Below are 24,613 nucleotides of genomic sequence, written 5' to 3' on the forward strand. Positions count from 1 at the left end.
AAAAGGATTACAACCAGTCCTGTCACCGGAGTCTGTATGGGAACTCTGAGTTACTTTGACCCTGCCGGGGTCTTCGCCTCTTATTGTACGCAATATCTGTGTGGCCCTGCTGCTGTATGTGAACTGGCTGCCGGCCCAATCTGTCCCCTCCGGGTCCTGGTTCGACGGGCAACCCGAGTCCTTTTATCGACTTACCCCCTCCGGGAGTACCGCTGAACTCTGTGTCTGTTGCTGCGTCCGACCCTAGTGAAGCTGATATCACCTCACGTTTTTCCGGTTGCTGTATTATATGTAATGAATACAGCCACGGATCCGGTATCCGTCTTTGCGCCTGTTCTGGGTAGTGATTAATGCTACCCGGTTCTCACAATGTCCTTTTTCTCTGTCCCTCTTCTCCTCAAGCTGGTGATTTGGGCCTGGAAACCGTCATAGGGCTGTTAGAAATTCAGCTGTATGACCTCTCACTTTCAGCTCCTTAGCCCAACTGCCCAACTGCCAGTTCTTCTCTCAGACCAGAATGGATCAAGGGGAGTCTCTGGAGCTCCCCCTTCTGGCCGGAGGAGGTAGTGCAGTCTTGCTATTTTAGTATTTGTATTCAGTGTCAGTAACTATATTTGTGGCAAATACCTCTAGGGGTGCCACATATGCAATTGGTTGAAATAAACAATCCTTAGTTTCCCTGAGGTGGCCAACGATTGTTTGTTATGGTCGTAATCCACAGTTTCACACCTTTTCCGCTGTGTATGAAGGCCTTTACAGTCATGATTTTTTTAAATCTTTTTTTTCAGATCTTAATACAGTGAAAAAGTTGGGAATTGAACAAACCATCATGGATTTGTCTTCACTGGTGAAGAAACTTGGTGAGATCTCCTTTTCTATATCTTTTATATTATAGAAGAGACATAAATACTACTGTGAGGAAGCGTTCCCAGCATTATACGTTACCTTAGGCTGACCAGACACATTAAAGTTTGTCTACCCAGTAAAGTGTCTGCCGCAGCGTATTCTCCGAAATAAATCTGCAGGCATGCTTATTTATAGGGAAGTCATGATAAGTCCTTTAGGCTGTTTTCAGATGTTCGCTCTTTTTCTATACTGGATTTCTGTTGCTTTTTTACATTTACTATAGTATAACCTGCTGTGCTAGTGTTCTCAGTAATGGATCAGTACACCAGTGTTTAGGATCCGCGTTTCGACAGTGTTTGATTGTGAGTCAGTGTTTCTCATCAGTGTTTTTTTTCACATCCGGACACATTACTTTAGTAATCACGGACTGCACACTTAGGCTGTGTTCACATGTTGCGTTTTTGCTGCATTGTTTTCCACAGGCAAAACTTGCTCTCTTGCCAGTTAAGAAGCTACTTACAAAAAGCCGATTTTACTGCATTTTTTTGCTGTCTTTTATGGTTGCTAATGCATGCTGCTAGTGCCCCCCAAAAAATCATGATGCAACTCTTCGGTTTTTGCACCAAAAATTCAGGAAAGCCTGATACCTGTGTTGTTTTTTTTTTTTTTTTGCATTTACCGATTACTTTTAACGGATGAAAAAGCGCTGAAAGATGTGACATGCTGTAGTTTGCAAAAAACACAGCAGTTTTCCAACTCAGGCAGGAAAAAAAAGCAATGTATATGCATGAGATTGCTGAAATCCCATAGCTTTTGCTGGTGCTGTAAAACGCTGCTTAAAGGGAACCTGTCACCTCATTTTTTCAAGATGAGCTACAAATACCGTTAAATAGGGGCAGAGCTGTGCTTTACATTAGTGTATTTTGTGAGCCTTTATTCCCCACCTATGCTGCCGAAATACCTTTGTAAAGTCGCCGTTTTGGGCTGTCACTCACGCTGGTCAGGTCATATGGGTGTGGTGACAGCGCTGTTTCTCCCCCAGATCTCCGTTGGTGGCGTAGTGGTGTGCGCATGTCCAACTGGCGAATCCACTGCGCAGCTTGAAGGAAAATAGCGCGATCTGCGCTATTCAGCCGTTTATCGGTGGGCGCGGCCATCTTTGTGAGGCCGCGCGTGCGCAGATGGTTCTTCTCGGCTTCCCGGGGCTTCAAGAAATGGCCGCAGGATGCCACGCGTGCGCACATGGAGATCTCGGTGGCCATTTTCCTGAAGCCGAGTTCGCATCTCGGCTGCAGGAAAATGGCCGCCGCGATCGCCATCTGCGCACGCGCGGCATCCCGCGGCCATTTTTCTGATGTAAAAACAGTATCACTGTGCTTGATTGGCCAGCAAACTCAACTGACCTTAACCCCATAGAGAATCTATGTGATAATGTCAAGAGGAAGATGAGAGACATCAGACGAAACAATGTAGAAGAGCTGAAGGCTGCTATCAAAGCAACCTGGGTTTCCATAACACCTCAGCAGTGCCACAGGCTGATTGCCTCCATGCCACGCCGCATTGATACAGTAATTGATGCAAAAGGAGCCTTGACCAAGTATTGAGTGCATTTACTGAACATACATTTCAGTAGGCCAACATTTCGGATTTTAAAATAATTTTTCAAGCTGGTGTTATAAAGTAAATTAATTTACTGAGATAATGACTTGGGTTTTCATTGGCTGTAAGCCATAATCATCAACATTAACAGAAATAAACACTTGAAATAGATCACTCTGTTTGTAGCGACTCTATATAATATGAGTTTCACTTTTGTATTGAAGTACTGAAATAAATGAACGTTTTGATCATATTCTAATTTTGTGAGAAGCAACTGTAGATTCTTCTTATTAAAGGGAACCTGTCATTCCATTCATGCTACCCAAACCACAAAAGCATTCATCTGTTCTTATGTGCTGCCGAGAATGATGGCGTTTGTCAGCTGATTGCCGTCCGATCAGGAAATGTGCTTTACTAGGAACGCTCATCCCCCAACTAAATAAATTAAGCTTTTAAATATTTGGCAACGTTGGGTAAATCTGGGACCTTTTCTTGGGCATGGTCTCAAGGTTGCAATGTCCCATCTACTCTAATGTTTCTGTTCTGTACATTTCACAATATGTCACAGTTCTCTGCTAGAATTTCCAGATTAGATTTTGGATTAATGTGAATCTGGCTCCAATATCTCCATTATTTTTTGTTTTGCTTTTTTGCGTTCATTGTGCTGAAAATATCACCTGGTGGTATGATTCTGCAGGTTAATACAAGTACAGCAATACCAGACATCTATTATTTAATTGGTGAAAAAAACAATTGTAATAAAAAAAAATAATAATATGGTAAATAATATTCTTTGACTTGTATCTTTTTTGTTTTTACGTTGATGGGCCTGTGTGAGGGCTTCTTGATGTGCCGAGTTAATGACTTTATTGATACCTTTTTTGGAATAGATGTCTTGACTCCTTATTGCATTTTTTTTACAGCATTTCATCAGCCCAAAAAACCCCACAATTCTGATGTTTCGATTTTATTTATTTTTTTCCTACAAGTCATTTACCGACTATGCTAAACTAGGTTAAATGACTTTATGGTGATTCCAAATCCTGACCGCGCAGGCTATGCACGATGTGAACATGTACAAGTCTGGTGTGAAGGAGCACGTTTGGCCCCGCCATGATGCACCCACTGCCTGCCCTTGATTCTATGCTGATGGATTTCCTTTGAACTTCATTTCTTTTCTTTGAGCTCACAGCTTGGTCTTATCTACTTCAGGTCACCATCTTGTGGAAATTCGAGAGAGAGCTCTGAAAAACATACTTTGTAAACTGGACCACAACCTTCTTACTCCTGTGGATCTGATACAAGAAAAGTCATTGTTTGTTTGTCTTCTTGAATGGTTCAACTTCCCTGAAGTTCCAATGAAAGAAGAAGTGCTGCAGCTCCTAAATAAGTTGGTGAAGGTGCGCGTTCAGTAACAATTATTTATCAGCACGTTATTTTATATGTCTTAAAATTAAGATGCTGATTACTGACAAGCCAGAAATTTACAGGTAGCCAAAGTAATGTAAAAAAAAATCCCAAACTAAGTCCACTTTAATAACTATTTTTTTTTGGCTCCTGTAAGTGTTTAATTTGTGGTCCTATTTGTGTCTTGCTGCTCCCCTGAGTATTGTTTTCATGCAAATTTTTCTGGTATGATACTCGGGGGCGTGTCTGTAGGCTCCTCTGCATTGTTTCCTGTAAGCCACACCTCCTTGTCAAGACCAGAAAAACTAGTGCTAAGCAGAAAGCCCCAAATCTCTGGAAACGTATAGCAGATTTTAGAAAAGAAAAACATTGGTATGTGCAGAGGAATAATGGGAATAAAACTAAATCAAAATCTGGCCATCTTTGGCCTGGTGACAGGTCTTCTTTAAAGTCCTAAAAAATGTGTGTTTGCCCTAGCCTTCTGACTGAAAGCGCCCATACACCTAAGTTGTGACCAAATGCTTGTCAAAAACGCGCACTGTAGAGTTCCCGCCATCAAACGCATTCGGCAGATGCTTTTTTATTGGAAATTACTCAGATGTTAGAATTCAACATGATTGATCTTTTTCTCACCCGATTCATCATCTGTCAGTGATAATTCTCTTGTGTGTACAGAGTCCTGGGAACTTTCTGATGTCATTTTGTTTTCTATAGGCCATAGAATAGGTATCCATGTATTTTGAACAGTCTAGTGGGCTCTACTTATTGCATCAGTCACCTCCTTCAGGTAGATATTAACACACTTGTAGACTGGTGACTAGCATTTAGAAAAAAAATCTGGTTGCTACTAGGAAATTCTTGTCCATTTTTTTCGGAACCTGTCGGCAGGATTTCACCCAATTCACTATTTATATGCACATGTAGCTCTTTTAAGGACAAGTCCAGCAATTCCTTTAATTGACCAGTCCATTCCTCCATAACTGAGAAATCATCGATTGCATTGATAGGTCTGAAGCCTCACTCCAGCTCTATTCCCTGCCAATCACCACCTCCTCCTGCTTGACTGACTGCCTCTGTGCTGTGTGACTTCAGGCAAGGCAGCGGTCACTTTGGGATATGAATTTATGCTGATACATTCGTTTTTAAAATGTTTGTCCACTACTTTTACCTTGATGACTGATCGGCCAGGGTCCGACACCCCTGCCAATCAGCTGGTGTCAGCGACTGCCAGCTGGACATACTCACTTGCCGAGCTGCTCTGTGTAGTGGCCGCCGCAGGGTACTGCACATCCACCTCCTATTAATTTGAATAGGAGGCAGTTGTGCACTACCAAGCCCTGGCCACTAGATGGAGCACCTCGGAAAGTGAGTACTTCCGGACGGTGGCCACCGACACCGACAACAACTGATCGAAGGGCGTGCTGGGTGTCGGACCCTGGCCGTTCAGACAATGATGATCTATCCTGAGGTTAGATCGTCAATATAAAAGTAGTGGACAACCTTTTTAAATATCAGTTCATTTGCACTCAGCATATTGTCACGGTCCAGCTTTCGAACTGTAACTCCTCTCACACAATTTCTTCTTTTCTTTTCTCATTTCTAAGAGCTGCTAGATTTTGCGGAGCCTAAGTATAAGATGTTAAATTTAAAGAAGACGTGTTTTTTTATCAGTTTGAACATGGTAACCTGGCCACATTATGGAATAGTGGCTGTTTTTGTTTTGTTTGAAATGTCTCCTCTCTATTGCAGATAGGTTGTCTCTGTGGGCGTGTACTTTTTCTTCTCCATGGCAATGACCAATCATAAGCTTGAGGAAGAATGAACATGCCCCCGAAGATCAGAAGAACATGCCTTCTCCTGTGAGATGTAATGATAGACTGCCCTGATCTCTACAACTACACTGTAGAATATAGTAGGTAGAGAGGATTGTGATTACAGACGAGCTTTCATCTCATGGCTGGCAGGGCAGTATAAGGGGGTGAAGGAAGGGGAAACTGAGTGTACAAACACTTCTGCAACTGCCCTCTCATGATGCTGCCAGTCTTACTGTATACTGTATCCCATCCCCCCACACTGACTGCCATGAAATGAAACTTGAAAGTATTTGTAATCATACTCTGCTCGGCTCTATTCTACGCAGTGACTGAAGAGATACCATGATTATCTATCATTACATCTCAAGAGAAGGCATGTTTCTTTTTTTTTTTTTTCCACCTGCATTACGCTTCCTGCGTAGGATTAATCAGTGTCATGCCAAGAGAAAAAGTACTAGCCCACACAAACAAATCTGTGGTAACACCTAGTTGAGCTTGTAAACTTTAGTTTATAATTTATTATCTAGGCAATGAGAAATAAAAAAACAAACTACATTTTATGCAGCTCTGCAGCCACGATTCCATGATCTGGCCAGTTTAACATTCTCTGACTGGTGAAAGCCATCTTTAAATAAGAAAATGAAGTTTCAGATGTTCGGAAAAGGTTTTACAAAGCACAGAAATCTGAACAAAGACGACCACAGCTATAATTCTGAGCTACCCTTTCCCAAAGAAGGGAGAGGGGTAGTTCAGTTTGGTCAACCCTTGTCCACACAGGTATGAATGATCGCCTGGGCATGTGTTGGTTACAACTGCTGATGGGTGTTCATTTTCCATGTAGTGATCATAGAAACATAAATAGCATTCATAAGAGCTGTCTGCATTCCATATTTTCTGTATTTTATTGTTTTGCAGTATTCTGTAGCAACCCAGTGGTTGAATGATATGGGAGCAGTAGATTTCTTCTCTCAACTTCGTCCAAATGTAGAGCCAAATCTCCAAGCTATTGTGGATGATATCTTGGATGGTCTTTTCCTTCTTCCCACAGAAGTGCCGTGTAATCCATCATGGCAAGCACAAGAGCATCCAGGTAATAACTGTTTTATCCCATGTGCCTTTTACAATTGTAATTTTCCAGGATGTTGAGATCCTCTGTGCCAATATTTTTGTTTGCCTTTTTACATTTGCCAGTACATGTAGGGGGGGGAAGGGAGTTGACTCCTAAGATCCCAGCAACCTTTCCCCTGCCAATTGATTTGTATACAGCAGTTAGCTAGTCACCTCTCTCCCCTCTTTGCTCCTGAAAAGCCTTTTATCAGTCCTGCATAATCCTAATTACTCCCTACCCCCCTCATCACCCAGCATTGGTGTATCCAGAACTGGTCTCCTAATCATGGCTCTCACTTTCCTGAGCTTTGTGCTTCTTCAAATGCCAAGTGCTATCGCTATATGCAAATCTAGTGATAAGTGTAGTCTCCAATTAACACACTGGACGACCATATAAAATACTATAAGGGTATGTCAAAGTTTAGCAGCTCTTCACAGTATTCATAACTGACACTTAATATAGCTCAACATTTAATCCTCAAAACTTCATGGTCTTGACTCTCAAGCCTTCATTTATTTTTGTGAAGGTCTCAATTGCACATGTTGCTTTATAAACAGAAGTATATTAAGCAGTTAAATCCATAAATTCATTACGTATGACCTGAGATGTCACTTTCACTTTTCTCTTAAGTCATCAAATTCACGGTCACACCGACATCTGATTAGTGCAGAGATAAATGGCTTTCAATGACATGGAATAAGACCGCACATGGTGCACAGCTAGAGCGGCTCCATCCTGCAGAGTTTTGGAGGCAGTGCTCACGTCTCAAGCATGCTGGCCTCATACAACAATGTAGACTCGGAGCTCACACTGACAGACCACTCATTTGTTGTAGGACAAAGCTCCTGACCAGAAGGGCTCATTCATACGTCAGTGATTTTTCATCAGTGTTTGTATGCCGCAACCAGGATTGTCTCCAAAGCACAGAACATGTGTCAATCTTTCAATTATCATTTTTTTTCTGTATGTCCCACTACTGGTTTTGGTATACATCTGTCTCTGTATGAGCTGTCACTCAATGAGTAGTGCCTGCCCCCGAAGCAACCAGGACATATGAAGACCTCTCTGTGCTTCAATAGTGCATGAAAGTGCCTTTTTATTGTACAGTGAGGGTACTTTTTTCATAATTTGCCAGTGTTCTGTTTTCCGATAATGTAAGTGTATTTCTGTGTAATGTTTTTTTTTTTTTAAGAACTAATTTTAATTAAGTTTTGATTTATTATACATATAAAAAAGCTAAAACAACTACAAGCATTTGTAATAGATTGTAGTCTTACCATAGGCAATCAAAGAAACTCTCCCCCCAAATTTTTCTATTCCCCAAACTTGTTTAAATGGGTATGCATTAAAACCTTACTGATCGCCATCTTCCCCGGCTTCGAGGGACGGTCCTCATCTCACTCAGGTGACCGAAATTCCAACTCGCTGGCTCAACTTGGGTTTGCGTGCGAACCAAAATGTGATTTTACAGGGTACGTCTATAGAGCATCAGAACAAGGCTCCACAGGCTTGCATTTTAAAAGCGACTTCTGTTCACACACAAACCCCAGTGTGAACTGGCATTTTAGTAAAGCGCATAATTCTACTGCTTACCGAAAACGGAATGACATCTACAAAGAAAAGAACACAGTACCTACAGTCAAACATGGTGGAAGTTCAAACATATTTTGGGGTTGTTTTGCTGCCTCTGGCACTGGGTGCCTTGACTGTGTGCAAGGCATCATGAAATCTGAAGATTATCAAAGGATTTTGGGTCGCAATGTCATCAGAAATCTGGGTTTTCAGCTTAGGTCATGGGTCTTCCAGCAGGGTAATTGCCCCAAACATACTTCAAGAAACACCCAGAAACTGGTGGAAACCATGCGCTGTAGAGTTCTTAAGTAGCTAGAAATGAGTCTGGGTCTAAATCTCATTGAACACCCGTGGAGAGATCTTAGAATTGCTGTTGGGAGAAGAAACCCATCAAACATAAAAGACTTGGAGCAGATTGCAAAAGAAGAGTGGTCAAAAATTTTAGCTGAGTTGTAAGAAGCTTGTTAATGGTTATAGGAGGCGATTGATTGCAGTTATTCATTCCAAACGGTGTGCAACGAAACCTTAAGTTGAGGGTGCCAACAACTTTGTCCGGCCCATTTTTTGCATTTTGTGTAAAAAAAAAAAAAAAAAAAAAAAACAGGTCCAATTTGACTTTTTGTGTGTGTTTTCCAATACACACAAAGGAAATAAAAGTGTTTAGCGAAATGTGTAATTGCAATAATTTGCTGTGAGAAATACTTCATTTTCTGGAACAATTTCAAAGGTGCCCACGCTTTGGGCCATGACTGTATAGGCTTATAATCTACATGTAGCAGACAGACAATAACACTAGCTCTCCTACCGCTCTGTTCTACCATAGTGCTTTAAAATTAGTGATATTGACGCCTCTACTTCTTTATGACCCTGGGATATTTTAATTTGTAGGTTTTTTTCTCCTGTTTCTGGGGTGCATGTTATAGAAAGGTGCATCTTAGTCTGAAAAAATACAGTAATTTGTGCTGCATTTACTGTACATATAGAGTAAAAAAAAGAAATATTGGGTGACAAATTCTAGAAAAAGTTTCCAAGTTGCTTTGGATATCTTATTACGTGCTTAATCGGCACCCTGCTGTTTACATGTGTAGCTATAATGGTGATATGAGCTGGGATAGAATGTGTCTTGTACATGTTGTAACCATTACACCTTTCTATTAGCATTATCTCTGGTAATGGCACATGGATTTTGCCTGGCAGAATGTCTGCTAAAAATATATACTACAAAATGCGATATCTGGCTAGAAGCCGGTGTCAGGGGACAGGATGTACCGCTGCAGTCACAATTGTACTTTCTCTCTTTAGCTGTACAGCAAAATGATAATGTTCCTGTTGGATATTTTCAGCAAGACACTTCAAGACTTCAACCCACGGAAATGTATCAAGAAGAAAACCGAGGTAGGGATCATAAAAGTGTTAATATTAAATCATTCCACTTCCTGCTACTAGGAACAGCTGCTGATTGTAGTCTGGTGTAATTAAAGGGAACCTGTCACCATGAAAATGCCGTCCAATCTGCAGGCAGCGTGGTATAGAGCAGGGGGAGCTGAACAGATTGATGGATAGTTGTGTTAGAAAAGATTCAGTGTAACCTGTGTTTTCATCATTTTGCTTTCTTGGATTCTGGGTCCAGTGGGTGGTCCTATCAGCGACTGACAGCTGTTTGTGTATGCATGCTTATACAAAAGAAGCTGTCAGTTGCATATAGGACTGCCCACTGGACCCAGAATCCATCAGCGACTGACAGCTTCTTTTGTCTAAGCGTGCATACAGAGATTGTGGTCAGTCACTGATGGGACCGCCTAATGGACCCAGAATCCATCAGTGACTGACAGCTGTCTGTGTAAGCACGCTAATACAAAAGCTGTCAGTCGCTGATAGGACTGCCCACTGGACCCAGAATCCATCAGCGACTGACAGCTTCTTTTGTATAAGCGTGCATAAAGAGAGAGCTGTCAGTCACTGATAGGACCGCGCACTGGACCCAGAATCCATCAGCGACTGACAGCTTCTTTTGTATAAGCGTGCATAAAGAGAGAGCTGTCAGTCACTGATAGGACCACCCACTGGACCCAGAATCCATCAGCGACTGACAGCTTCTTTTGTATAAGTGTGCATAAAGAGAGAGCTGTCAGTCACTGATAGGACCGCCCACTGGACCCAGAATCCATCAGCGACTGACAGCTTCTTTTGTATAAGCGTGCATAAAGAGAGAGCTGTCAGTCACTGATCGGACCGTGCACTGGACCCAGAATCCATCAGCGACTGACAGCTTCTTTTGTATAAGCGTACATACAGAGATTGCTGTCAGTCACTGATAGGACCACCCACTGGACCTGCAATCCAAGAAAGAGCAAAGGTTTTAAAGGATGAAAACTCAGGTGATACTGACCCTTTTCCCACAAAACTATATATTATTCTGCTCCGCCTCCCCTGCTCTGTAACATGCTGCCTGGAGATTGGACAGTATTTTTGTAATGACAGGTTCCCTTTAACTAAAATATGAAAAAAAACACTTTACTTTCCCGTTATTGTATGGAAATTAATGTGTTGGTAACAAGAATACTAATCAGCAAAGTCTCCTAGTCACTCGGAATTACTGGAAATGAAATAATTGGCTTGTATATTGTTAACTCTTTATAATAATAATTTTTATAACAAATATATGCACTAAAAAATTGAGATTGTAATTCAAGAATTACTTGTGAAAGCAAATCCGTATTGCTGCAGTCAATCCTAGGGAAGCTGTGACTGGCCGACCACGGCAGCATGAAGCAGAGCCCAGCGGCACAGTCACAGCCAGGGGGAGTTGTCTCTGGATCTGGGAATACTGGGACTTTTTTGCTGAGTTTGTGGAGCAGAAACTGAGCGGTAATGCCATATTTTTGTAAGAAATAATTTAGTGTGCACATAACCAATCGCTTCAGCATTTCATAGAAAATATGCCTTGAAAAGTTTGCCAGGGACCGTAGGCGGAGATGAGGCTAGTCCCGTGGGCTTTCCTCGGGTGACTGACTGGTCTTTCATGAAGTGCACACAAGGGAGATACCGGTCAGTCGGCTAGAGTGATGCGGGAAAATAACAGCCGCTTTATTTAAAGCATGTCCTACCAACAACAGACAAAAAGCAGCGTAAAAATGTGATTAAAAAAAGCACACCAAAATGCAATGAAAAAACGCAAGTAACCTAGTTTAAATAATAGGTGCAGAAATTGTGCAAAAATTCTGCAACATTAACAATGCATCAAAAACTCATCGTGCGAACATAATCTAATAAAAAATAAGCTTGTGTGTTTGAGATGAGTGGCAAGTCCTCAGTGCTGAGTGTAGGCAGATATTGACTGGCTCATTTCAATAGCTAAGCCAGCCTCCTTCTATGTGATGACCGACACCTATGCAGAGACGCACATTTAAAGAGGTTCTCTGGAATTTTTTTAATTTTTTTTGGCTATGGATTGAAGAACTTAATGAGAGGTAGCTACTAACTACATGTTTGTTGTGCCGTGTTACGTTCTCTGCCAGCGCAGAGTGGTCAAGGACAAGATCCTGCCGGCAATTCTGCTGCTTTCTGTAATGTCCCATTGACAAAGAAGCTCTACTTTGTAGACAGGGCGTCACTGCTGACGTCATACCGGTACGCAGTGGGGAGCCCACTAATTGCCTGCTCAATCAGCATGACGCCCCGCCAACAGAGTAGAGCAGAGGAGAAAGAAATGCTCTGTTAGCGTGCAGACAAAGAAGCAGAAGGATTGGTGCCTCAGCCTGGAAAGATCATGGCAGGGTGGAATATGCAGATAGTTAGCAACTACCTGCCTGTAAGTTCTTAAACCCACAAAGTCCTGGATAACTCCTTTTAAATGGGTTTTCACACATCAACAAAATGTGAAAATCAGTGTTTCAAGTGTCTAACATGCAGAAAAATCTTTATTTGGTAAAGTGGCCAAATATTCCTTCATCTGTTCCTAGTCACAGAATTGAGCTCCGGTTACTTGTGAAATCTCTGCTGCTTTTCCCCAAAACTCCTTTCCACAGACAGGTAACTCTGCCTTGATGTTTGTTTTTCTATGCGGTGTATCTGCTTCACTTCCACCTCCAGTACATCATGGTAAATCCGCGTGTTTGAAGCTCTCGACATTTCCCTGGTTGACGTTGACTACGACAGATAAGCATGTGCTCTCCTCCAATGAATCGTAAGTAATTTTTTTTTTTCCTGTGAAGTTCATGCTTGACTGGGAATATGTATTTATTAGCAATTATATAAGGTGTTTACTTTGATAAATCTATTTACAAGGAAAGGTAGAACATTTTATCATGTCGGCTTTTATAACATCTTGTGGCTGCTCCAGATGTCTTAAAATATCATTTGGGATCATATTTTTTTATTTTTTATTAAAAAAACATTGAATAAAGGCTTCAAAAGTGTCACCAAACAGGTCCATTGTCTTTTGGACAACCTTTCTGGCATATAGCTGTGTATGGAAACCAAAGCCTAGTTTTGTGCCTTTTTTTTATTATACTTCATATATTAATTGTATGCCTTCTCTCACAGCATTTTATCCAACATGTCAGCATTTAACCACCAACAAAAAGACCAAAGATAGTCTAGATGTTCCAAAATACCTAATCGTCCTGGTTTTTTAACCACTTACTCTATGAAAAAATGCATTATGAAAACAGTATACATAATAAAGATACAAAGAGGACTACTTCAGCATTGTCGATTACAGCACGATGAAATGTAAAAACTATGATTCAAATGAAACGAATCCTAATTATTTTAGCATGTTGCTAATCTCTAGCGTTGTTTATTATTATTATTATTATAGCTCCATTTATTCCATGGCGCTCTACATGTGAGGAGGAGTATACATAATAAAAACAAGTACAATAATCTTGAACAATACTAGTCACAACTGGTACAGGAGGAGAGAGGGCCCTGCCCGCGAGGGTTCACAATTATTACAGCCTCACTTGTTTCATCACATGAAACAATACCTGTTTAGAGATGCCCAAATTACATATCAAATGGTGTGCGTCTTGAGATGCCATAAAAAACCCAAAATATTGGATATCACCACCCATGCTGACAGTGCCAAGGTGTACAATTGTATACTGCCCATATTATGAGCAGACGGGTGACTTGTCATAGGGGAAAAAAGAAAATTTAAATTGGGATATGAGAAACACCCACTTTTATGTAAAACAAGCTCTGGAGGCAGATTCGTATGCAAATCAGTGTCCTGCCCATAGCCCGGAGCAGCTCATTTACAGAAAAACGTGGATTTCTCTAGAATTAGGCTTCTTTCACACTAGCGTCGGAATCTCCCCGTCGCAATGCGTCGGGGAGAGATTCCGACGCTAGCGTTTAGCGCATTGCACAATGGAGGCAGCGGATGCATTTCTCAGGCGCATCCGCTGCCCCATTGTAAGGTGCTGGGAGGTGGGGGCGGAGTTCCGGCCGCGCATGCGTGGTCGGAAAAAGCGGTCCGTCAGGAGCAAAAAACGTTACATGTAGCGTTTTTTGCTCCCGACGGTCCGCAGAAGCACGACGCATCCGTCGCTCGACGGATGCGACGTGTGGCAATCCGTCGCAAATGCGTCGTCAATACAAGTCTATGGGGAAAAAACGCATCCTGCAAGCACTTTTGCAGGATGCGTTTTTTCTGCAAAACGACGCCTTGTGACGGATTGCAGAAAACGCTAGTGTGAAAGTAGCCTAAGACATTGGATGGCAAATATCAATGTATTGTATTATTCGGCCTCCTATGACCTGCGTTCTCTTATAGACGGCTTAGAAGGCTTGATCCTACTGACAGATTCCCTTTAATGAACGCTGTGAGATTCTCCATATGTCTTAATTTCTCTAATCCTTGCTCTTTGCTTCCTATTGGTAAGAAACATATATTCCCTCTGTAGAGAAGTAATGTGGCACTTTGTTAATATATGGGGGTGCAGCCTGGCAGAACACCTATGTATATTGTCAAGACGTACAAAGACTGTGTAATATCGAGAACTTGGGTTACGTGATGTGATGTAGTTCCCCTTGTCACTTTGGGCATGCCATGCCAACGCTTCTTGTAATGCAGATTGGCCAGATGGACAGGATTGTAATCCCAGGGAATCTTGTAGCAGTCATTTGCATGAAAATTGCATTTTTCAAAACAGTCTCAGAATAAAATAATACCTTAGCAATTTCTCACCATTTCTTTTCTGAGTCTTCCAGTTGTCCCTTATCTTCTGCTCCTCATGTGACCACTGCAGTCAATCAGTGGTAGCAGCGGTGACAAATGCGTCACCTCTAGAAGCGGTGATTTGCTGCAGTGGTCGCATGTCTGTACAAACAGACTGATCCTGTACTTCCAGCATTATCACCGTTAGATCATAACTGGTCAGAAAAGCCCTTTGAGATAAAGGATATAAACATGTTGATATCCTGTCTACGGTTTTATTATCCATGCAGACTGGTGATGTGTTCCCGTTCTATTCCAGGGCACTGATGAAAGTTGCAGTTTTCCCCTTTAATCCGGTGACAGCTCATGGTTTTCTTGCATTTAACATTCCCAACCTCTCCTTATTATTTCCTAGATAAGGTGCGTGTTGTAGATTTATTGCTGTGGCAGATAAACTGCCGACACAAGAATAAGCTAAGAGATCTCACAATTGGTGCAGTCCGCACGCATATATTTCTCAAGTCCCCTGAGCCAAGCAAATGGGCAAAAGATATGTAGTTATCAGGCAAGTGATACAAGGCGTAAATACTCTGAATATAGAAGCTTTGTTCCAGTCCGCTGAGAATTTAGTGCCGTTCATAAACCTTTATTCCCAGGCCTGTTTTTGTTTAGCCTTGCTATGTGGTGTGACATTTGCGTCTGCATCATGTAAAAAAGTAAAGTCAATGGAGGTTTGAAGAGCAGTTTAATTTCTCCGTTCCCCAAGTCACTGACGACATCACCATCTACTCGGATGATTGAAAGCTTTGTAGCCGTATAGTGTTTAAATTGCAGATTTGTAAGAGTCCTTGACTGGACTACTGCGCACGGATCTCGAGAAGCTCTTCATAGTGTTTAATTTTACCAGTTTGTTTTTCTAGTTGCGTCAATTCGGTAATTGATTCCCATAAATGGGGCAGATCGTCAGTCATTATCATTCGGGAAAAGGGCCTGTTCTCTTCGAAAAATATATCTGCTTGATATATCTTCTAAAGTACCGGCACAATTGTAAGAGCTCTCTAATTGCCCGGCCACTCGATCTGTCATTTGCATTTCAAACTCCGTGTTCAAAGTCAGCCACATGAATTACTCGCCGATTGGACTTTAACAGGTCTAAACAAATTTAAAAAAATAATGCTGAGTTTTCTAAAAAGCTCCCTTTCCTTTTCAGAGGCCTTCCAATTCAAATTTGTGCCCACAGATTAATTGTATTATTATTTTTCTATTGATATTTTTCCCTGTCCCATAACTAAAATGTAAAGCCGATTCTCGTTATTTTTCCCTGTTTTGTATCTTGACTATTGGAGGTATTTTTGAGAAATAATAAAAAGTCACCATTTCCAGATGCGTATTTAATGTTATAGCCGCCTGCTGTGAAAATGAAGGCGGGATGATGGGTTTGTAGGAATGTAGGCCAAATAAAATGACTGTAATTTTAGCTATTACTCTTTGTGCAGCACTGAATGGATCACTAGAATGAGATTGTTACTCCGCCATCCTCTGGTTCCACAGATTTCATAGAGAATTGTCACACTCCTGGCTTTTTAATTTGGGAAATCAATGGGACTAAATAAGCTCTGGTTTCTGTTTCTGTAATACTTCCGTTAGTGGTGTTTTTGGTGGAACCTTTCTCCTTGATTTTTATTATTAGATGTGTTTTACCAACCGGTTTCTCGAAGTGAAAACATTTAGCAAATCTAGTGATAAAGAAAAGCGATGCAGTCGCCAAAAAGCAGCTGAAAACGGTTATATACAGGTAGTTTTGATAAATCACCCGCACCTGCACAAGAATATGAAAAGATCAGGGGTCACCACGCTTGGAATCTTCTTACCCGGAAATAAAGTTGATCTCGGGATATGGGAGTGCCGTTTAAAGTTGCAGACCATTATCTGGATTAATGAAAAGGGTAGAAAACTGCACGTCCCAAGTTCCTCGTATAAAAACATCCAAATGGTATTCCACCTTAATTGAAAAGGCAGCATATACTATAATTGCATATACTACATAGAACACAACTCGCTTGTTTCTGGCCTGTAGCTGGCCGAATCGCCATGTCTAAAGGCGACTACACGCCAGACACACATCAGTTGTTTTTCTATGGAATATTTGCAATAATACAATATGCTGTTTTGTCTTAATAAAGATGGAATAAAATTTAATGATGTCCTTCATTTATCACCCACACTGTGTTTTAGAAAAAATACCGTAGGTTTTACCTGTCAACAGAAGAGAGGACTAGGCCCGAACCGATCAGGAGGCCCGTGGTCCCATGTCCCTTTTATGAATGAATGGATGGTTAGTGCACGTGTGGTCACTGCTCGTTTCACTTAGTGGGCGAGGACTGCAGTAGGGCACATGTGACCACCTCATGCTTATTTCATTCTCATGGGACCCCCATTCTCATGATGTGATGGATGACTCGTTTTACCGTGGTAAGGCGAGTATTGAAGTTTGATAATTGAACACTGCACATAATGCACACTGTTCTCTTACTTATCGTAGATCCCTGAGAAGCAAAGACCATGGCTTAATCTGGAGAAGTTGTCATCTACTACAAGATGTTGTGATGGAAGATTTTCCATCTGAAATCTTTCTCCAAAGACCAAAAATTGTGAAGGTTAGCCGAAAACTTGCAATACTTATGATGTTTTAACTCTTCTACATTATTAGTTGATGAGTAACCTGACAACATTTGAAAATCTGTTGCTCCAATCCATAAAAAACGGAAAATCTATCAATTTTGTAATTAGTCCTCGATATAACTCCACAGAGATCTGTGTTTTAAAAGTTACAGATGATAAACTGATTATTGCCCCATCCTGCAATTAAATTGCCATCCGTCTGTCCCTTTTGTCTATTATGCATTTTGGAGGGTAGACAAGGACTGGTTTTGTGAATATTGGGTGCATTCAGAATAAGGGACCATTCACATGGTCAAGATTTTATGGAAGTTTTGTTGAGGATACAGAGCTAAAATCCGCATGCTGTACATGAAAATGGACTGTCTGTAACCCTATTCACATACTTTATTGGGAAAACCTTAGGGAACAATACATCATAGTGTTTCCAAGTCAGTTTTATGCTGTAAAGCACTTTTTGAAAATGTCAAAAATATGTTTCAAATTTGGCAATTCGCACCAGTCCTGGACAGTTCGCCAAAATGGGTGGAGCTGCGGAGGGTAGCAGTGGTCTAATTCATTACCAGACGTGCTGTAACTTCAGAAATCTTATGCAGTCCCTGAGTGGAGTAAGATTTCTGGCACTCAATCACACCCCACTTGTAAGATTCACCTGATTCACTGTGTCAGGTGTGTGTGCCTCTTAATAAATCGGGCTCCTTTTGTGCCACCACACCCCTTATTTATGACTAGGACGTACAATTCTAGTCTTAATAAGTGGGGGCCATAAGTCACAGTGATGTGATGTAGATTAATAATTTTAGCAAGAGGTTATCTTCATCGACAATACTTAACTTGATGTTTCAATCCTCCTGGCTCTTTATCATGAACGTCGCTGGATAGAGATGAAGGCGGATGTGGTTGGCGCTACATGTGCCAAGTCGGAAGAAAAGGTGGTATGTGTTGGCTGACACCCGGGCACCGTGGGGGCCATCACGTACTACCATTTCCTCACACTTAGCGCTTTCTGCACCATACCACATCTGCCCTCATCTCTATCCATTGTCGTGAATGATGACGACCCAGAATGGTAGAAACTTCAAGCCAATGGTCACTGAGGATAATAATCTTCATTTATGAGCATCACTGCGAATTGTTTCACAACAAAATGTGACCTCTTGGGCAACGGACTCTAAAGAGTAGTGAATCCTTGGAACAGACCTGAGGGTCACTGCACCCTGCTTTACTTTTACCTCCTAAAACTTCAGTGCACTACAGTTTCTACCAGTCAGATTTTTGCCTACAAGGGGTATAAAAGCAGTGAGCATAATGTAACCTACTGTCTTCCTGTGAAATATATGAAAGGTCAACTGATTTCTGCCATGGATGTGCAGATCACACCTCTGGAGAGTCACGCAGGGGTTAGGTCCAATGAAAGGACTCTGTCAGGAAGCGTTTACCTCTGAAACTAGTGGAATGACTGTATATATCCCACTACATAAGTAAATCTACAGGGTGGGCCATTTATATGGATACACCTGGGTGGGCCATTTATAAAGATGCAATCCAAAATGGCCGACTTCAAAATGGCAGCCATGGTCACCACCCATCTTGAAGTGTTTTCCCTCATCCATGTTCTAATGTGCCACAAACAGGATGATGATATCGTCAACCATTCCCATTTTATTTAGGTTTATCCATATACATGGCCCACCCAGGCGTATCCATATGTGGCCCACAGTGTAGTGTGGCAGCGCTGATATATTGAGCTTTAAATCCACATGCAAATTAGCCTAGAAGTGCTTTAGGGGCCTGTCTATGTGCTTGAATGTACTTCAAAGGTTGGTTTCTCAGCGCCGCTACATCAGATTAATACAAGAAAGGTATGATTTTTTTATTGCACTATATCCTACACAATCACACTGATGGTTTCAAATGTAAAGTCGTCCTGATACATTCCCTTTAAAAGGAACCTGTTGCCATAAAACGCAATCCAGTCTGAAGACATCATGATATGGAGCAGGAGGAGCTGGGAAGATTAAATAGATTGTGAGAAATGGGTTCAGTATAACCTGTGTTTTCATCTATTAAACCTCTGCTCTTTCTGAGATTTTTGGTCCAGTGGGCAAGTCCCGTCACGGTCCAGTGGGCAAGTCCCGTCACGGTCCAGTGGGCAAGTCCCGTCACGGTCCAGTGGGCAAGTCCCGTCACGGTCCAGTGGGCAAGTCCCGTCACGGTCCAGTGGGCAAGTCCCGTCACGGTCCAGTGGGCAAGTCCCGTCACGGTCCAGTGGGCAAGTCCCGTCACGTTCCAGTGGGCAAGTCCCGTCACGGTCCAGTGGGCAAGTCCCGTCACGGTCCAGTGGGCAAGTCCCGTCACGGTCCAGTGGGCAAGTCCCGTCACGGTCCAGTGGGCAAGTCCCGTCACGGTCCAGTGGGCAAGTCCCGTCACGGTCCAGTGGGCAAGTCCCGTCACGGTCCAGTGGGCAAGTCCCGTCACGGTCCAGTGGGCAAGTCCCGTCACGGTCCAGTGGGCAAGTCCCGTCACGGTCCAGTGGGCAAGTCCCGTCAGACAGTGATCTCTGTATGCCTTCGTAAACCTAGAAAGCGATCAGTGACAGACAGCTTTCTATGTTTGAATTCATACAGAGATCACTGTCTGATGGGACTTTCTACTGTACAATGATAGGACCGCCCACTGGATGGTGATGGGACCGCCCACTGGATGGTGATGGGACCGCCCACTGGATGGTGATGGGACCGCCCACTGGACCAAAAAATTAAAAAACAGCAGAGGATTAAATGATTAGCTCACGGGTTATTGTGAATACTTTCTCAGAAGTACATATCGGCTGCTTAGTTCCCTCTGCTCTATAACGTGCTGCCTGCAGATAGGACTGCATTCTTATGGTGACATGTTTCCTTTAAATTAAGCTAATCCTTGTGTTGAAATCCAGCACTGTAATCTGCACATCTATGGCAGAAACCTGTTTTAGCCTCTGATTTCTGCTGCAGATCCTGTAATACTGTAATCACATGTGTAATTTGCGTTCCTTATAATCAGCACACGTGGTTATGCTTGTACGAGGCTGCAAGGAGCTTCAGCTGTGTAGGAAGCATTGTGTCTTATGGCTATCTGTATCTATAATCACGTTCTGTATTATTTTTTTTATTATAGCTCGTGTTACAGCATTACCTGCATTGTACTCGTGTGTTTTAGCTTTATGTCCTGTTTTCTGAGACTAATGTGACATTGGTGGTGTATGACATAAATGGTATACTAATCTCGGCTGTGTATTTCCTCTGCAGAGTCTGTTGTCTTTGCTGAGCCTGGCCTTTGAAAAAGACGGCCAACAACATTTGGCGTTTCAGTCGGCTTCCTGTTTGCATCGCTTGTGTACATTGCTTAGAAGCCGACTGAACTTTCATAGAGATCCCAGCTTCTTGAGCACTAAACAAGGTAAACCTAATGCAAGAATAGAATCGACCAAAAAGATTAGCAGGAACCTGGTCCAACAGACATTTCGGCCGTCTGTGGCCCCCAGACCAGAACCCTGCGAATCTCCTCCTATCTGCAGCACAAGCGCCTGTTCTTCTGTAGCCATTGACTCTGATATGAGATTTCTCTCTCTTTCGCTGTTCTAATAAATGTAAATACGATTCCTAAGTTGTCTTCCACATCTTTCTTTCTTGATGATCCTTCAGTGACTTCACAGTACATATCTGAACAGATAGATCATATTGAATGAGTTCTTTACACTGATTATTCTGCAGATGTCATTTCCCAGAATTCCTCGGTGTCATACCACACTCCAGCCGCTCGGAATTCACAGGATTTGTCGCCCGATAATGAGCTTCGGCCCTCTGCGGTGGGACGTGTCAACCAGAGGCTCAGCGGAGATGGGCAGGATTGGGATGCCACGTCCTCTAGGCAAGTGGCTACTGGACTGTGAGCCTTACCATCATTGTTTTTCTACAATCAGATACAGAAACCACTTGAATGTCAATCATGTTATCATGCCAATTTATAAAAAATTATGCCGCATGTCATGGTCAGCACGGTGGCTCAGTGGTCAGCAGTATATCCCTGCAGCGCTGGGGTCCTGACTTCAAATCTCACCAATGAGTTTATATGGTCTCTCCATATTTGGGTTAGTTTCGTCTTGGTAATCTGATTTCCTCCCACACCCCAAAGACATACTGGTCGGGAATTTAGATACTGAGCTCCAATGGAGGTAGTGATCATGTCTGTAGAGTGCGGTGGAGTTAATGGTGCTATATACACTCCCTGACAGAAGCTAGCATTCTTTGCTATTCCTGATGACTTCATTAATAAATTGTATGAATACGCATACGCAGCATCAATAGTAAAAAGTTGATCACACAGGGTTGATAGCTGCGTTAATGAAGTGCGTTACACCGCGGTCCATTAACGCTGGCATTAACCCTGTGTGAGGGCTGACTGGAGGAGAGTATGGAGCGGGCATTGACTGCGGGGAGGAAGGAGCGGCCATTTTGTCGGCGGACTGTGCCCCTCGCTGATTGGTCGTAGCAAAACGCCTGCGACCAATCAGCGACTTGGATTTCCATGACAGACAGAGGCCGTGACCAATGAATATCCGTGACAGACAGAAGGACAGACAGAAAGATGGAAGTGACCCTTAGACAATGATATAGTAGATGGACAATGAAAACAAGGAATCAAAACGCCAGATTTGTAGGTGTGCTAAGCCCACCAGCATCATGGGCTTATCTACAGCATTCTGTAATGCTGTAGATAAGCCCCCGATGTATCCTGAAAGATGAGAAAAAGAGGTTAGATTATACTCACCCAGGGGCGGTCATGGTACAATGGGCGTTGTGGTCCGGGGCCTTCCATCTTCTTACGATGACATCCTCTTCTTGTCTTCACGCTGCGGCTCCGGGGTACTTTTTCTGCCCTGTTGAGGGAGAGCAAAGTACTGCAGTGCGCAGGCGCTGGGCCTCTCTGACCTCTCCCGGCACCTGCGCACTGCAGTACTTTGCTCTGCTCTCAAGGGCAGACAAAGTACGCCTGCGCGGGACCCGCAGCGTGAAGACCAGAAGAGGACGTCATCGTAAGAAGATGGGAGGTCCCAGACCGGACCGCGACACCTATCGGACCAGACCGGGACTGCCCCTGGGTGAGTATAATCTAACCTCTTTTTCTCCTCTTTCAGGATACACCGGGGGCTTATCTACAGCATTACAGAATGCTATAGATAAGCCCCGGATGCTGGTGGGCTTAGCTCATCTTCGATTTTGGGGGTGACAGGTTCCCTATAAGTATTTTGTATTTATCGGATGTCCATAAACGTTACAGCTCTGCATGCACAAAAAAGTCCTCCGACTGCTCTATTGATGGAAAAATAAGTTACTAGACTCAGAAAATGGAAACACACTGAAATATTTATATACAAACTGTACAAAATAGTGATCGCTGTAGTCGCACTGATCTGAAGAAAGCGTCAATCAACTCTGTAAAAACAACCCCCCCCCAAAACAATGGCAGAAAAGTAGTTTTCTCATAACTTCACCCCAAGTGTAATTCTATCCTTGCGTTTCAGCACGTGATACGTTAGGGATAACACCACCGAGCGCCCCTGTGTATGGGAGTGACGGCAGAAATTGCTGTGGACCAATGCCACCTAATGTGTGGGGGCTTTATTCTCATAGCAGGCTGATATTGGCTACTCATATAGGAACCTCTAATGATAGTACAGATTATCTGATCAGTGATGTCTCACAGTGTAAATCTTTCATTCTTCTATAAAGTGGAACCAGTGTTCAGGCACACGCAGACTCCCGGACCCCACATTGGTCCCCAATGGACAGAGGCCCATCAGACCCCGCAGAGCTTGAAAATGAAGATGCATTAGATCTACAATTTCAGCAGATCAGCCTCCCTCAGTTTTGTGTTCATGTTTTGGAAAATGCTTCACCTTTGCTAAAAACAGGTCTGTTTTTCCTTCATTGTCCCAATTTAGTAATATAATTGGCAATTCTAGACGAATTATGGTTTATCTGTTTACCTATAAAACTTGAATCTTAGATTAAGGATTTAAAGGGAATCTGTCAGCAGGTTTTTGCTATGTAATCTAAGGATAGCCTGAGGTAGGGGTTAAAACACAGATTTCAACGATGTGTCACATGTCACGCTGTGTGCTGTTGTTTACTTACACTGGAGCTTTTATCACCTGGTGACTAATTGACTAGACTACAGCAGCTGTGCATGCTAGTCCGACTCCGCCCCTTCGGTTATAAGCAGCTTACTATCTATGGACTTTGTACCCAGAGAGCCTGATGTGGGCAGTGGCAGCTTTCTCAGCTCTGCTGCATTACTAAATCTAAATCTTCTGATTGTCACATCTTCTGCACCCAGTAAACTAAGTGCTGACATTGCTGGATTCAAGGTCTCGTTGCCTTCATCAGGCTGCTCTTGGATGAGGAAGCAAAAACCTGCTCACAGATTCCCTTTAAGGCAGCGGTGTCAAACTGCATTCCTCGAGGGCTGCAAACAGGTCATGTTTTCAGGATTTCCTTGTACTGCACAGGTGATAATTTAATCACCTACACAAATAATGAGTTGGTGATTAAATTATCACCTGTGCAATACAAGGAAATCCTGAAAAGATGACCTGTTTGCAGCCCTCGAGGAATGCAGTTTGACACCCCTGCTTTAAGGGACACATAAGAATTTACATTAGAGGTCTGTGCTGCTATTTTCTACCTAGTGGTGAAAATGTAGCGACATTTATAATTATCTGTGTGTTTATGTATATGTTAATTAATGAGTCAACTAGGAAGTGTTTTTATTTTTGGAATGTATGTTATACCCAAAGTTAAAGATTATTCATATGTCAGTAGGACCATAACAGGATGCATAGAGGTTGGCTCCTCCGATCTAACAGATATGAAGCTTCTGCAGCCAATCACTGCAGCCATTGTTTGGTTGCAGCGGTCCCACATCTATCTTGGCTGGTGGAAAAAGCTCACGGACTGTGCTCTGCATAAAATAAAAAAAACCCTGAAGACTTATCACCTGGACCGGCGCCATTCTTCTATTCTCAGCGCTGTTCCCCAGTGATGACATGACATAAACAATATCACCTGAACATTAGAGCCAATTATCTGCCGCTGGTTGACTGCAGTCTTCATTATTACTGATAGGGAATTTATACTGTGAATACAGCAATACGAATGTATGTAAAGTGGAATTAATGGTGCTTTGTAAGTGAGTAAAAAAAAAAAAAAAGTAATTACGTTACAGCAGACTTCTATAAACAGTTTTCCATGACCACTGCAGCCAATCAGCAGTCACTGATTAGCTGCGCTCTTCATTATTCCTTCAGAGTGAATGTCCGCTCTGACAGTGTCCTGAAGGCTGCAGCAGATCAGTTGCTGATGATTGGCTGCAGTAGTCACT

The 24,613-nt window shown here is 42.5% G+C and overlaps 1 protein-coding gene across 1 annotated transcript in view; it reads left to right on the forward strand.

Moving 5' to 3' along the window:
- The window catches only part of RTTN (rotatin), a 327,600-nt gene that overhangs the window by 19,844 nt on the left and 283,143 nt on the right, over positions 1 to 24,613 (forward strand). The window contains exons 2-10 of the mRNA XM_069730984.1: positions 789 to 860; positions 3,658 to 3,845; positions 6,582 to 6,756; positions 9,649 to 9,741; positions 12,439 to 12,532; positions 17,055 to 17,169; positions 20,479 to 20,629; positions 20,944 to 21,100; positions 22,963 to 23,144. Coding sequence (XP_069587085.1) covers positions 830 to 860; positions 3,658 to 3,845; positions 6,582 to 6,756; positions 9,649 to 9,741; positions 12,439 to 12,532; positions 17,055 to 17,169; positions 20,479 to 20,629; positions 20,944 to 21,100; positions 22,963 to 23,144 — 1,186 coding nt within the window. The 5' untranslated portion in view covers positions 789 to 829. The remainder of the gene's footprint in view (positions 1 to 788; positions 861 to 3,657; positions 3,846 to 6,581; positions 6,757 to 9,648; positions 9,742 to 12,438; positions 12,533 to 17,054; positions 17,170 to 20,478; positions 20,630 to 20,943; positions 21,101 to 22,962; positions 23,145 to 24,613) is intronic.

This window comes from Ranitomeya imitator, chromosome 6 (genome assembly GCF_032444005.1).
Source record: "Ranitomeya imitator isolate aRanImi1 chromosome 6, aRanImi1.pri, whole genome shotgun sequence".
NCBI classification, from domain to species: Eukaryota; Metazoa; Chordata; class Amphibia; order Anura; family Dendrobatidae; genus Ranitomeya; species Ranitomeya imitator.